Here is a 14,928-nt window from a genome sequence, read left to right on the forward strand (position 1 = left end):
CCCCCCAGAGTGCAGTAGGGGGGAGGAGTCCAAGGCATCGGGATCAGGGAGCGCGCAGGCAGAGGGAGAACGTGAGGCAGGAGTGGCCACACCCTCGTCAGGGAGCGAGGAAACGGTCACCCGGAAAGTAAAACGCGCGCGCGCGCCAAGTTCAAATGTACAGGAGGGCGGCAAGGTGGGCAGCCCGGGTAGGGAGCCAGGTCCTAAAGCCCGCCGAAGAGAGGGGGAGGAGTCAGAGGGGTCAAGCTCTGCGTCGGAAGAGTCCAGGAGGAATGAGACCCCGGGGGGTAGTAAGACCCAGAGGAAGAGAGAAAGAAGGAAGAGGTGGAGTAAGATTAGAGTCTTAAACTGGTGTACAGGGGGTGGAGATCCAGACAGAGCTTCGCCGGTCTAAAGTCCAGACGTAGGGCTGGGACGCTGAGACTTGTAAATGGAGACTATTCTTCAATAAAGACTTTGATACTGTACTATCGGCTAGCGTTGGTCCTTGGTGAGCTGGGACCCGGAGCCAGCCCTGACATATATGTTCCTGATGGGAACCATTCCAGCAGATTTTTCAGCATTTATTAGGCAATTATTTTGTTTATATTATCTCTATATGAAGGTTTCTGAGATCCATTAGCACAACCGAGAACCAAACACACTATAGGCTAAGCAGAAAGGCTCAGACTCTGTTTGGAATGGCTCCCCATGACTTGTATGTGGAAGAATACACTAAATATAGGGTATAATTTTGGAAAGGTGAAGGGGCTCAGAGATATAATCCTACCAACCGCTCCTGAACTTCACTTCAGCTTGCCAGGCCTGTCCCCACACTTTCACAAACCTACCATGCTGGAGGAAAACAGAAGCCAACAATTAATTCTAAGCTGACCTACATTGTGGATGTACATTTATTCCTCCTGATTCCTTGAACTGAAGGAATAATAAAATTCTGTTCACAGATTTTTAAGCTGATTCTCACTCCGCAATGAAGATGTCTGTGCATGTTTGGAGCCTACTTTGATGTCTTTGGGAAGTATGGGATTTTATACCTCATGACATGTTGTCTTGGGAGAATATAAATCAATTGCCAGACTTCCCATCTGCAATGGAGGATCAGGGCATGCCCCCAAGTCTGCAACATTGGGATCTAGAAATTTAGGAAGAAATTTTGGGCTGATGCATTGTCTGATGTTTTCTTTGCTTACACACATACACCTTATCTTGATAAACTGGCAGACAAGAGGGACAGCAGTAGGGCAGGAAATCCCGACCCCAAGATTGGTCTTTTTGAGCTTTGGAGAGTTCTTGGGAAATGCCTCAGCTTTTTACAATTTTTTTCCAAATGGTTCAGAAAGGGAATTAAGAGGTCTCACAGGTTTCAGGAGTAAGAAGGGTGGCATTACAGTGGAACCTCGGGTTGCGAACGTGATCTGTGCGGGAGGCACGTTCACAACCTGCAGCGTTCGCAACTCGCAGCGCCGTGTCTGCGCACACATGTGACGCGATTTGGTGCTTCTGCGCATGTGTGAATGCCGAAACCTGGAAGTAACCCATCCCGGTACTTCTGGGTTCGGCGCGGTCCGTAACCTGAAAACGTGCAAACCGCAGCGTTCGTAACCCGAGGTATGACTGTAATTCCAATCTGGGAAAGGAAGCTATGTTCCTTGGGACAACTGCCTCCCACTGCTCACTGCCTATCACCACTTTGCTATTACTGTACTGGCAGATATGTATGGGTGCAATCCTTGTGATGATACACTCCAACAAGGTCTGCAGGTGCTTCTTTTCATGTATCCCCGTCATCATAAATAAGGGCATTTTGCATTTGGCTGAGCAATATATCTGGGAACAGGATGAGAGAGTGAGGAAGCAAATGTCGTTTCATTTTAATGTTACAAAGCATCATGGATTGCTATGAACTCAGCATGAATGAAGACAGAAATATATTGTTTGTAATGTCACCCTGAGCTTTTATATCCCATTGCATTACATTAGTAATAATTTCCCCAAAATGGTTAACCAATGTAAATACTGCTTTCCCCTTAATTTTCCTCATGCATCCAACACTGAATCAGCAGGGCTAACCTGTCTTAGAATTAGCTGTTTTGGCATCAACTGCTGAGTAACACAGCATGTGCCATCAATTCATCTAAATGTGTTACAGCAGATCAATACTGAATCTGTAAAGCCATTTGTTCTTTGACTCTACATGGCAAAAAACATTGCCTTAAAAATAACTCAATTTTCTCCATCTGAGACAAAACGGAACATCAACGCTATAAAAGTAAACAGGCAGCACAATGGGCCCTGCATTTGAAAAATGTTTTTTTTTTTCCAAATGAGGTTTAAGTGGGAGTTGGTTGCTGTTGTTTTTTTGACTACAGAAAATATGTTATCTTTATAGAACATTTTCTGAATATTGTTTTTATGCAAATTATTATAGACAGGGAAAACATGAAGTTTCACTTGCCTCCGGGAAGAGAGAGGATATGGACAAGCAATATCCTATATATTCAAAATTGAACAAATTATTAAAGAATGAGGCTGCCATCTTATACCCATTTACCAGAGAGTAAGCTCTATTAAACTGAATGGGGCTTGCTCCTGCCTAGGCATGTATATGATTGGGCTGTGAATCAAAAAGATATGACACATTAGCAATAAATAATGTAAGATCTAATCTAAATTTCCTTTACAAATGTGCCATAGAGAACGTTACACAGAATAAAACTGGCAGTCCCATCCAGATAATTTTAGCTAATGCAGTAAGCTGAAATATTATTAGCAAACAGCTGGTCTGTGGCGCAACATCTCACTTTCCCTTCATATATTTTCTCAAAATTCACCTTTTCCACGAAGGCTTTGCTTAATCTCACACACCCCACATGTTGCAATGCAGTCCAAACACATTTAGTGTTTAAATCATAGAAGAATGTCAAAATAGAGGGAGAAAAAAATGCTACAAAATTTGCAGTGGGGAAGTCTTACATAATCTTGAGGAGGAAACAAGGAACTAATACAAGGTTTATCTTCATTAGTTGATAGTCTGTATTAATAATTCATTTGTTTAATAGAATATATAATAGCATCATTCCTCTTCAGAAAATAATAATAATAAAATCTGGTCTTTGAAAAACAAATCAACAGCAGACTGCACCATAAATATTGTTAATAGCATGTCCTTTGTTCACTTTCTGTAATTAAAGACAGCATCCCAACAAAACATACTCCAAAAAAGTGGCTACCTTCAGAATTTGTAGGTTCAAATGCACACTCCAATGACAACAAGGCTGAAAACCTATAACATTTGCCTGCAAGTAACTCCCATTGAACTCAGTTTTCAATCAACCTAATTAGTATGACTACCTCTGCTTTCTGTAACATATTTCCGTGCAAAGAGTTACCCTAACACTGTGGGGCCTACAGCACCATACCTGGAAGATATACAAGTATACCAATTCTGTTTATCAAACATATTCACTTTGCGCAACGCATCATATTAATACCATTTTCATTTTCCTTGACTATTGTGCTGTACTCTTGGGTTCTCAGACACAGGGCCAAATATAGTCAGACCATTCACACACTGGAGATATTGAATCATTACATTAAGTATACATTGAAATAACTTTCACGCGATTGCAAGGCAAATACACAGCCCCCAGAGTGAAGGGAGTGGGAAAGGACCGGGAAAGAGAAGACCCACCTGATTCCCACTTTTCAGTTACCTCTGTACCCACCACCAACACACACACCCCTCCTGGTGTCTCTCTCACACTCCACTGGAGATGAATGAATCTGTCAATTTAACTTTCTCCCAGTTTCTCATTTTTCCACTTTGAAGTTCAGTTCTTCACATTTGCGCATCAGTTTGTGGTTCGCTTTTAACGTCCTCATGAAAATTCATCAGCATTTAATGTGAGAATTTCTCCCAATATGCAAATTTCTCCAGGGAATTTCATTTTTACTAAGCAGTTTTCCCTAATATAATGCATTGTTATGCTACTGAAACATGGTTGACATGGATTTATTGGTGATAATTGACCATAGGTTAAACTACCGGTAATTATTTTCCTCATTTCCTTCCATTTTCTATCTATCCTAATTTCATAAGAATGTGTGAAAACCGTCACTGAGCCATTTTGCTAGCCCTGTTGAAGATATTTTGACTTCCACTGGAATTCCTTGGATGTTTGCACCTTCCACATTCATCTCAACATTTTTGGGTTAACTTTTTTTTTTTTTTTTTTTTTGTCAACCTTGGTTTTAAAGCTCTGTGTCTGTGTCTTCCAGATCAAATAATCAAAAATTACCCACAAAGTCTTAGGAGAATAAATATTTGTTAGGGACTTACAGACGGAATTCTTGTGGTTGCTGTCTTTGTTAGGTAGCATCTTGACCCCTCTTGATTTTAGTTCAATTGCCTTTTTCACTGTAAAAGAGGAAAAAAAAGACAAAATGGTAGAAATACATATTGTATTCAATATTTATTCACTCAAATTTGAAGAAATGTGGATATGGGACAACAGTTTATTTTCCTATAAGCAGTGCTATTTTTTCTAGAAAAAGAAGTGTCAGAACTCACCATGAACACCTCACTTATTCTCTTAGAATGGCAATGGAATCCACTTGAGAGGTGCCGGAACTGAGTTCCAGCTGAAAAAAATCCCTGCCTATAAGTAAATGTATCATTTAGTCATTATTTGAAATGATTTTGTAGAGAAGTCTTTATCTCCCATGACCAAAAGTAAAGATTCCCAATTGCCCCACTACTAACTTGTTAAATGAATATGCATTTTTATATATGAAAGTGGATACAGATATTAAGCACTTAATCATAATGGAATAGAGTTCAAACATGTTTGACTTTCTTTAATTCATTGGACTGCATTTGACCCATCATGCTCAAGTTTTTCATGGTCGAGTGGCTACTGACATTCAAATTTATGTGGCATGTCCTCAACAGTCATCTTGAGAACCCTCAGCTTCATACTTAATCGGCCTCAGCACAAAACATGCACCAACTATTTAGTGCTAAAAATACCTTTCTTTCCAAGCAACAAGACTTTTGCCAACAAGCTTCAGTGATGACAGAGGTTTACAGACACACTGACACAATGAGCATGTGGCAGTACCTTGAGCAGTTCCTAAGACATGGGGAAAACCTATTTGTTGGTATTTGCTGTTGTTTGGGTTATTTCTCCACTCACAAACACCACCTCTCAAACTGAGTTTTCTTGTGCCAATCAGTCTGCTGTTACATGCAATCATGTGCAGTCTGGTTTTTATGTAATTGACTAACAAATATCATTAAAACTTAGTTAACTTGTGGGGGGCATGCAGTCAAATCTAACACTGTGTATTATTTGCAAGTTAGCATGTGAAAGGGTTAAGACCATAGAGCCTGATAGGCCGACTCAGACCACGGAAATGTAATTGGTAGAGAAGGCTCTGTGTGATATAATTCCCGCCTTTTCTCCTGGGAGGGAAACAGCAAAGAAGTATTTCCTGTTCCCACTCTCTCTTTGACAAACAATGCAGACGGACATCTATCCACTTGCTCCAGCATCAGGGCAATGCCTGAAGGTGTTTCTGCTGCAAACACAAGTATTTTACCTGCATTTATTTTTACTGCTAAGATCAAATGCTTGACTGTGAGTAAACTATATGTTTTAAACTAACTTTTCAGTCTGTAGCCTGTTTCTTTGACAAACAGTGTAACAAAGGGGGAGATCAGCCCAACAGCTAACTCCCATGCTTTCAGTTAAACTCCATAAAATGGGATATAAACTCTGCTCAGTTCCACATTTTTAGACACAAGTGAGAAGTGGATCCTTTTCTCCATTAACCCACACACATGGGGCTGTAGGGAAATAAAATATATAATAATAATAATAATAATAATAATAATAATAATAATAATAATAATATTTATACCCCGCCCATCTGGCCGGGCTTCCCCAGCCACTCTGGGCAGCTTCCAACCAAATATTAAAATACAGTAATATAGTTAATTATATTACTTCACCTACCTAATAAAACCCATAACTTTCCCGTTAAAATCAGAATATCATTATGGAAAATATGGAAGAAAGAAGGATATTTGCCAACATTAAATTGGACATCAGTTTCTTAATTTTAATTGGTTAACGTGGCAGGCATTTGCAGGAGGTCACTTTTTGCCTGCATATCAAAGTACCACACTCTAATAAAGCTTTATTGAAATGATTCAAGTATGTTCCATTAGAAAGCCATGGAAATCAGACAAGTCTGGGGTTTTGTTTTTGTTTTTTAATCATGCTGGCAGTTTCTGTCAACGTGTTTGAAGTGTCTCAACTGGTATTAATGTTCTCATTATTGAATTTCATAGGAGACATAAAAGCATTATTGCCTTTTTATGTTGTTCTGTCTGTGAGAGACTGAGAGGGTGAGAAATTACAAGACTTCAACGAATTTCCCTCCACAACAATCGTCTGGTTTGTCTATTGCAATGTGAGATACTCAATTTTTTAATTATGTGTGTTCATCATTATCTCCCGAGTAGTACTGGGGACTCGTGCACTTCTTGCTGTGTGACAATTTACCTCAGGATTGTGCCGAAGGCAAGAGGGTCGATACAGCATCAATTCCATTTGATCTCATGTATTGCAGAAGAACAGAAACCACCACCTGGTTCTATGTCCCCAATGATTCCAAAAGAGTTCCTGCTTTGTGACATACAGGCCTCAGAACCACAAAGCAATGTGAGTTTGTCCCAACAAAGTCCTGCAGTGAGGCTTCTCCCGCTTGAAAATGGATGATCACCCCAGAGGAGGTCCATGTGATGTCACAGTGGCCTTTGAGGTGATCATTTCCTAGTTGGAGAGGTGACGGATCATGATTCCTTTGCGGATCCATGATTCCTATTTTATGTATTTAGACTGATCTCTGATTACTTTTATCTGACAATAAACACCTGCAGTCCAGATACTATTTATGCTAATGAAGTTGGATCGCACCCATTGATTATATTATTTAGCTATACAAGGCCTAAGGGAACTAAGAAAAGCACACATTGGTAATCAGGAGCTTTCCCCAGAGGCCTTTACAAATGGACCTCAGGAACATGTTCCTATTTCTTTGTGATGTGTGGGACAACCCCATTTCCCAAGGGGGGAATGCCTAGAAAGTGTAAGGCAGCAGTTCTTTCAGAAGCAGCCCCTTCTTACATAGTCACAATTGAGGGGTGGGTGGAGTAAGGGAGCTGCAACAGGGTGGTGAAGCAAGGCATAGATACATTGTGCTTGAGACATCACAAGAACGTTCAGCCAAAAGGCTTAAATGGTGCCTGGGAGGCAGTGAGGTGTTGGGCAAGAGGCAGAGTGGAAAAAATCCTTGGCACCAATTGATGCATTCCTAAGGTGGCCTGAGGAGGATGGGCAGTGAATGGAGCCTACTAAAGGGACAACCTGCCTTCCCTCCATTTGAAGCAGCACCCAGCCTCCCTTCCTGTCTCTCAGTGTGCTTCAAAATTGCCACTAGGGGACTATGTTGGATTTTTTCCCAATCCGCATTCTGGATTACAGATTGGTTTCCCCCCCAATTCACTCTGAATAGCAAGACAGAGTGCTACATGATCTACTGTGTTGTTTAAATAGGTTAATCTTCAGGAGCTGGGCACTTTAGGTGTGGGAAAAAAACAAAAAATGGTTTAGCCGGTGACGCCCTTTAGGCACTTTTCAGGTCAGCCCCAAGGCTCAGTTCCCAGACTCTTGTTCGGGGGCAGGATAAGGGCCTCCTTTGAGGCTGAAATCTCGCATCTACCTGGGGCTCTGCAATCCCAGGGGGTGATGAGACAAGGCCTTCCTTTTCACTTGCAAGCGTGGGTCGGCCATTGGCTCTTGTTGTCCAGTTAAGTTAGTTCCCGCCCCATAGTCATCCCCATCTGCTGATTTAAATTAAAGGTCTAAATAAAAGTCACCTGGTTCACTCCCTGCTTGTGTGTTTTCCTATTGTGGTGCAAAAACTGGCCACTAGTCCCAGGGTTGAACAGCTGAGCTTGGCAGCTGGAGGTCACAGGGCTAAATCTGCCACTCATATTTTAACCAGCTCTTCTTCCATTGAAACTTTGTGACAAGATAAGCATGTGATAACCTATCCTTTTCCCCATAGTGCTGCTTGTTAACCTAGTCTCAAGCAGGGCAATTCATTAAAGCAGCTGCAGTAGCTCCATTAGTGCTAGATATCTGCCCTCTTGAGATGAACTAGAGCCCCATTTTGAGGTTACGGATTAGGGCTGAGGTTCTCAGTATGACGCCCATAAATACCACAGCACCCTCAGACACCTCCTGGTGCCCACAAAAAAGCATTCCCTACCCACATTTATTACACACACACACAATTTGGCCTTTGGGGGGTTGTTTAGTTGCGAAAGGGTTGCTTTTGGAGATCAAGATTTAAAAAGGTTGGAGATCCCTGGGTTGGGGCTTGGAAAAGCACTATAAGTGGAAATATTATTCCATATAATTTATTTTGACAGTTTATATACTGCTTAATTACAGTAGTCTCTAAGTGGTGCACAGCAAGCTCAACAAATATAATAGAGATAAAATAAAAGTATATAATAACTTAAAACACCTGCAGAAATGCATATTCCGCATGTTCCTTTTTTTACTGCACTTATTTCCAGTTGTAGTAGTTGAAAGCCTTCATTCTCCTGGTTCATTTAAAACTATTACAGTTTTGCATGATTGGCTTTCTGGAACGAGCCCAAAAAATAATTATGCACCTAAAATGTATTAAATGTGATTATATGCCAACCATTGGAAAGGGGAGGAAGGGACTGTGCACTTCTACAGCAGTGCCCAAATCATGTTAAAGATCACATTACAGTGTGAGAACAAAGAGAAAAGCAGGTAAGAGTTTTCTCCACCCCATTTTAATGTATTTAGATTGATCTCTGATTACTTTTATCTGACAATAAACACCTGCAGTCCAGATACTATTTATGTTAATGGAGTTGGATTGCACCCACTGATTATATTATTTAACCTGGTATAAAATGTCTTATCTGCATTAGATAAAGAATCCATGATCCATTTTTTGGAGAACTTTGCACTGAAAAATATATTCAAAGCATCTAAGGCAGGCTTCCTCAAACTTGGCCCTCTAGCTGTTTTGGGACTACAACATGAACCCTAGCTAGCAGGACCAGTGGTCAGGGATGATGGGAACTGTAGTCTCAAAACATCTGGAGGACCGAGTTTGAGCAAGCCTGATCTAAGATACCAAGAAAAACTGGTTGAACTTGAAAGTATTATTATAAGCCTCGGATCAAAAATATGCACAATAAATTAAGATAATTATATTCAGCAAGTAAGTCTACAACTTTATGTTAAAAATAGGCATCTGAAATAGAAAAAAAAACTATGGAAGAGAAGTATGAACAAATTAACTAAGACATAAATAGAGCAGATGTTAATTGTGCTATTAATTAATTAATTGTGCTGCTTTTTCAGTGGCTGAGTAATCTGATTACATATTTTTTTTGTAACTAGCAGCTATATATTTCACTAATTATTTCATTTTATTACTAATTTATTGCAATGATTTGACAGAGCTTCAAACCTACTGTACTTTAAAGAAAAACCATCTTCAAAATCTTAAGTATTTGGATGTGCATGTGCATGTTTAACTGATTTATTTCACTACAGAACTTCAAGGGTAAATCCAACAAATATTTAGTGTGCATTTTATGAAAGAGTTTGCCATGAGGCCCACATCACTGTTGGGATCAGGCCTGGGTTAGAAAGCTCTGGTGGAGATTGAAGAAACAGAGAGGATGGATCTTTCCTGACTTCAGTCACTTTGGAATGGGGAATAGGGATGTCAACACTCCCCTCTTACATTCCTAAATAACAGGAAGTGTCAGTGGAGACTGGAGGGGTTTTTATCATGTGAGGGGGAGACTGTACTGGAGGCGGCAGCAACTGAACAGGAGCAGTCTTGCCACCTGCCGATTTTGCAAATTGGATTGGAGCAGACCAACCTGCGCCAAGGGATAATGCACTTGCCATTCCAATATTTCTATAAGGCAGGGAAGTCTCAGAAGTGAGTGCACCATGCCTTGTCTTTTAAAGCTTGGCAGGAGGAGTGGGAACTTGTTGGAACATCTTCATCAGTGTGGTGTAGTGGTTAAGAGCGGTAGACTAGTAATCTGGGGAACCGGGTTCGCATCTCCGCTCCTCCACTTGCAGCTGCTGGGTGACCTTGGGCCAGTCACACTTCTCTGAAGTCTCTCAGCCCCACTTACCTCACAGAGTGTTTGTTGTGGGGGAGGAACGGAAAGGAGAATGTTAGCCGCTTTGAGACTCCTTTGGGTAGTGATAAAGTGGGATATCAAATCCAAACTCTTCTTCATCACTTCCTTCCAGTTCTGCCCGCTCCTGAACTTCTGAACTGTGCGTCATGAGCCAGGAGACTGCTACATGCCTGCATGACTCTTTTCCTGAATAATGATCTTTTTCTTACTTCCAAGTAAGAGCTTTCGTCTGTGTATTTTGGGTAACAGGAAGTACAGACTTTCCCCAGTCAAATGATGAAGGAAGATGATCTGATTAAGCTTACACCCAGTCCTTTTATGTCAGGCGTGGCCAAACTTGGCCCTCCAGATGTTTTGGGACTACAATTCCCATCATCCCTGACCAATGGTCTTGTTAGCTGGGGATGGTGGGAGTTGTAGTCCCAAAACAGCTGGAGGGCCAAGTTTGGTATGCCTGTTTTATGTGAATGGGTTGGCTTCTTAGCTGAAATGAACGAGGACTAAGTACACATGTAGGAACTCCATGAGTACATTAGAACACATTCTTAACTCTGGACTGGGCTGGGTGTTTACATAAGAATTGTAATTAAGGGGGGGAAAGAGGGTTTCATCTAATGGTGCCCCCTTCTGCGAGTGAGAAAGTCTTTCCATTCAAAGAAGAGTCTTTGGTCTGGTGGGGAAATCTATTAACAGAAAAGGAAGGGAGATGATTTTCCTTTTTCACTTTCACTTTCGAGACCTCAAGCCACCTTCCACTCTAGAGCACATTTACATAAGGTGAATGGCAAATTAACAAAAACAACAACAACACCCCAAAACACTCCCATCTTCTTTTGCTAGCATTGTCCTCTGAACAGAATGGCACCACTTGATTGACTACAAAACTACTACGAAGCAGATATTTGGGTTTTCCAGGTTTTTGCACAAAAATGCATTTTACCATAGAGTTTGTTTCTTTTCTTCCCCCTGTGCCATTTTTCTCCACTGAAGATTTATTCCTACAGCTTCAATTATATTCAGTGTTTGACTTCAGGATTATCTATTTGCTGAAGCCTGAATTATTCAAAGTAGTCAAACAGAGGAGGCAGATAACTTCTGGAGCATAATGATCAAAACATGTTACGTCTCTCTGACCCATTCTCTGTTATGTGGCCACAATGCATCAAAATTAAACTTTAAACAGCGTGAGGCAGGAATCACTGGCATGCATTATAAACTTAGCCTTTCTTAACTTATGCAACTCCTTGGCTTTACTTTTAAACTTGTGGGAATGGTTGGAAGAAAGTGGTACTACAAGCATAGCAACACAAGACAAGCTCAAAATAAATTCTTGAACCTTAAAGTAGTGCAGCGGACACCAGCATTATTTTTTTACCAAGAAGGAACCTCGGAAGCACTAGAACATTTGGAGGAAAGTCAGAGGCATTTGTTTTCCAGGTTGAGCTTCAAACAAGTTATCTGACCTATATGAACTTTTCACACAGGTTATGTTGAGCAAGCCAGCATGTGCTTCAATTGCCCTTGCTGTGCAAAGTGAAAACATCAGTGGCAGATATCAAGACCTGCACTGTGACTTTCTTGAAAAGCAGCAATGGAACAACTTCCCTGATGAAATCTACTGCTGCTCCTCCTTTCCCACCTGCTTTTAGGAAGCATGTGAAGCCTATCTATATTGTAAAATGCTTCACTGTAGAGTTTTCATTCCCTGGTGGTCTTGTTTTAATACAGCCTGATTTTTCAATACACACACACAAAAGTCCCCTGAAGCACAAACATATGAGCCAAACCAATTCTGCACAAGTAACTGTTCAGAAGCCAGGTAGAGACATGCAGGATGCTACATTCAGAATAAGTTAAAATTCTGATTTGGAAGTATGAAGCTCTTGAAACAGACCCTCAGTGGTATTTCAGTGATCTATCAGTGGAAGCAAAGATAATGGTGTACTAGAGGTTGGGTTGATGGAAAATTCTAGGCCTAGTACACCATTTTATTTGTTTGTTTTTACATTTCTATACCACCCTTCATCCAAGGATCGCAGGGCAGTTTACAATATAAAAACAGAGAAATACAGTGGTGCCCCGCAGGACGAATGCCTCGCAAGACGGAAAACCCGCTAGACGAAAGGGTTTTCTGTTTTGGAGGTGCTTCACAGGACGAATTTCTCTATGGGCTTGCTTCGCAAGACGAAAATGTATTGCGATTCCTGGGGGGGGGTTTCGCTCCCCACCCCCTTTTTCTAAGGCACTAAGCTGCTAATAGCCTTTTAGCAGCTAATCCGCTAATCCCTTAAGCCTTTAATAGCCGCTAAAACGCTAATAGCGCTAATCCGCTAATCCGCTAATGGGCTTGCTTCGCAAGACGAAAAAACCGCTAGACGAAGAGACTCACGGAACGGATTCTTTTCGTTTTGCGAGGCACCACTGTACATAGTTTAAAAGGCCATAGATTGTTGAATTAGGCCAAGGCTTGGAAGAAGTGAAATGTTTTTGCCTGTCATGAAGGTACCAGGCAGTCCTTCTTTTCAGGTGCCGTTGAGAGAGTATACTGCTTGGCTATGTGGTAGAGCTCTGAGGTCACTAGAATAGATACAACTAAATCTCTCTGTTGATGCCTCTGGGTCAGATCCAGACAGATGGCGTGCTTCAACTGAATCCTTGCACAAGCAGAATGACTTCAACTTCTGAAATGGGACTTTCTCCCCTCTCTTCCCACCATGCACTCCATACCTTCCCCACTGCTCCAGAGGCTGAAAGAAAATCCATAAAAAATAGGAGGGGCATGTGGGGGAGGAGTCCTGTTGCATAAGTGGAAGTTGGCCTGCGTACACAAGGATTTACCTAGCCTGTGTTGAATACAGTGCTTAGTCCACTTCAAAGAGACTCGCTGAAACCAATGGCATTTAGTCCTTCCCCTCTCTAGGATGGACTACATTTGGATCCTGTTGAGATAATATTGTTGTACATCTTTCTTTCAACCATAGTGCAGAAACCTCATTCTTGATTTTTTCTGTTCTCAATCTCTCTACTCAACTCATGTTCTCTTCTCTCCTCTTCACGCCTTTCCCGTCTATGAAGGTGCAAGTACAATCACTGTTTCCCAATAAAGCAGAAAATCACAATGGTAGCTGATTGTGTGTGTGTGTGTGTGTGTGTGTGTGTGTTGTGGGGGAAAGTATAAAATTGAAAATGACCTCAAATGAAGCAGTTTTATCTTGACTAGCCAGTTTCAAACTAAAGCTGAAACTTGTGTCTCAGGAGCAACCAACAATAGGTATCATTTCGCTTTCAATTAGCTTGAGGGCCTCAGCAATGTGGGAAGCAATATTGAGTAAAAGCTGAATTCTCAAGATTAAATCTTTCACTTGTAAAGATAGCCTACAACAGCACAGCCACAATGGTGCTTTAATCTCTTTTAATCAATCTTTCAAACATGTGAAACAGAATTAATCCTGCACAGCCCTTTTTTGATCAGATTGTTTGCTTAAGACCATTAGCTTTGTAATTTGTTATGATATGCTTCTTTTCCCATAAAAGTGATTATATTTAGCTCAACAAATAGATTGTACAATGAATTACCAGCCAGATAAAAAGGAGATTGCATGGTAGGAAACACTTTAAGTTCAGGTCATTTATTGTTTTGTTCTGTTTTAAAAACACATTACAAGAGTTGCAGTTTTGAACACGAGCTGACTCAATCTTGCTGGATTTATAAGTATCTGAACTTTTTGTGCAGCTGGTGGATATGTCACCATAAATATCAACAATTTGGTAAATTTTGATATACACAAGGTTTATATGAGACAGTCAACTTTTACTTTTTTAGTGTTGCTATGACAATGAAAACTACCAACAAGTACTTGAATATTCACAAAACATGAATCAGGACATTTGTTAAATTTGAGCCATTTTCTCATGTCTCCTGATATTTGAGTCTTCGTGCTAATATGTACTGCTTCTGTGGAAAACATCTGAAAATGGTCACAGTAAAGACAAGCTAGTATAATGACTACAAGTAGGGATGGCTTTTAAGAGCCCTTTCTCTAAGGAGAGGAGAGGTGTTCAAAAATCCACGCTGAAGAAATTATACCTTGTTCTATTTCAGGTAATTGAGTGACTTCACTTTTTTAAACAGGGGGAGATTTAAGAGCCATCTCTGCGGTGACATCCAATTCTACTGCCTCCATATCAACAGTTATCATTTTGGTACTAGATCAAGACTAATTAATTCACACAGGAAGATTCAGTTTTGTGAGTAGATTGGTATGTTGTTTTTAGCTGCTTTATTTGATGATGCATTTTAGTATTTATTGTTGTTTATTTTATTATTTAGTCAGTATCCACCCTGGTATTTTTAGTTATGAAAGGTGGGTTATCAACATTTTAAATAATAAGTTATCAAGAGACTGTGGAGGCAAATGAGAAGTTTGAATTTAAAAGTAGTTTGGAAATTACCATGCCATTTCCCAATTTTTAACAAAATGGCTAAGCATATCTGCAAGTCAATCTGACAGGTAGGTCTTTCCATTTTGAAACATCACTGAAAATTCATAGCTGATGGATTCAGTCAAGAAGAGGTAATAACAGAGAGAACAGTATCAACATAACCGCTAAGCAACAAGATGGAAAGTATGTCACATCCTGTG

The 14,928-nt window shown here is 40.6% G+C and overlaps 1 protein-coding gene across 3 annotated transcripts in view; it reads right to left on the reverse strand.

The window, feature by feature from the left end:
- The window catches only part of CSMD1 (CUB and Sushi multiple domains 1), a 920,428-nt gene that overhangs the window by 328,790 nt on the left and 576,710 nt on the right, over nt 1-14,928 (reverse strand). For 2 of the 3 annotated variants that reach the window (XM_083431289.1, XM_083431288.1), the window contains exon 7: nt 4,340-4,417. In XM_083431289.1, the coding sequence (XP_083287415.1) occupies nt 4,340-4,417 (78 nt within the window). Of the gene's footprint in view, nt 1-4,339; nt 4,418-6,569; nt 6,672-14,928 lie in introns of those variants that run through there. The other variant, XM_083431290.1, reaches the window with a different exon arrangement.

This window comes from Podarcis tiliguerta (genome assembly GCF_965153285.1).
Source record: "Podarcis tiliguerta genome assembly, chromosome: 3".
Taxonomy (NCBI): domain Eukaryota; kingdom Metazoa; phylum Chordata; class Lepidosauria; order Squamata; family Lacertidae; genus Podarcis; species Podarcis tiliguerta.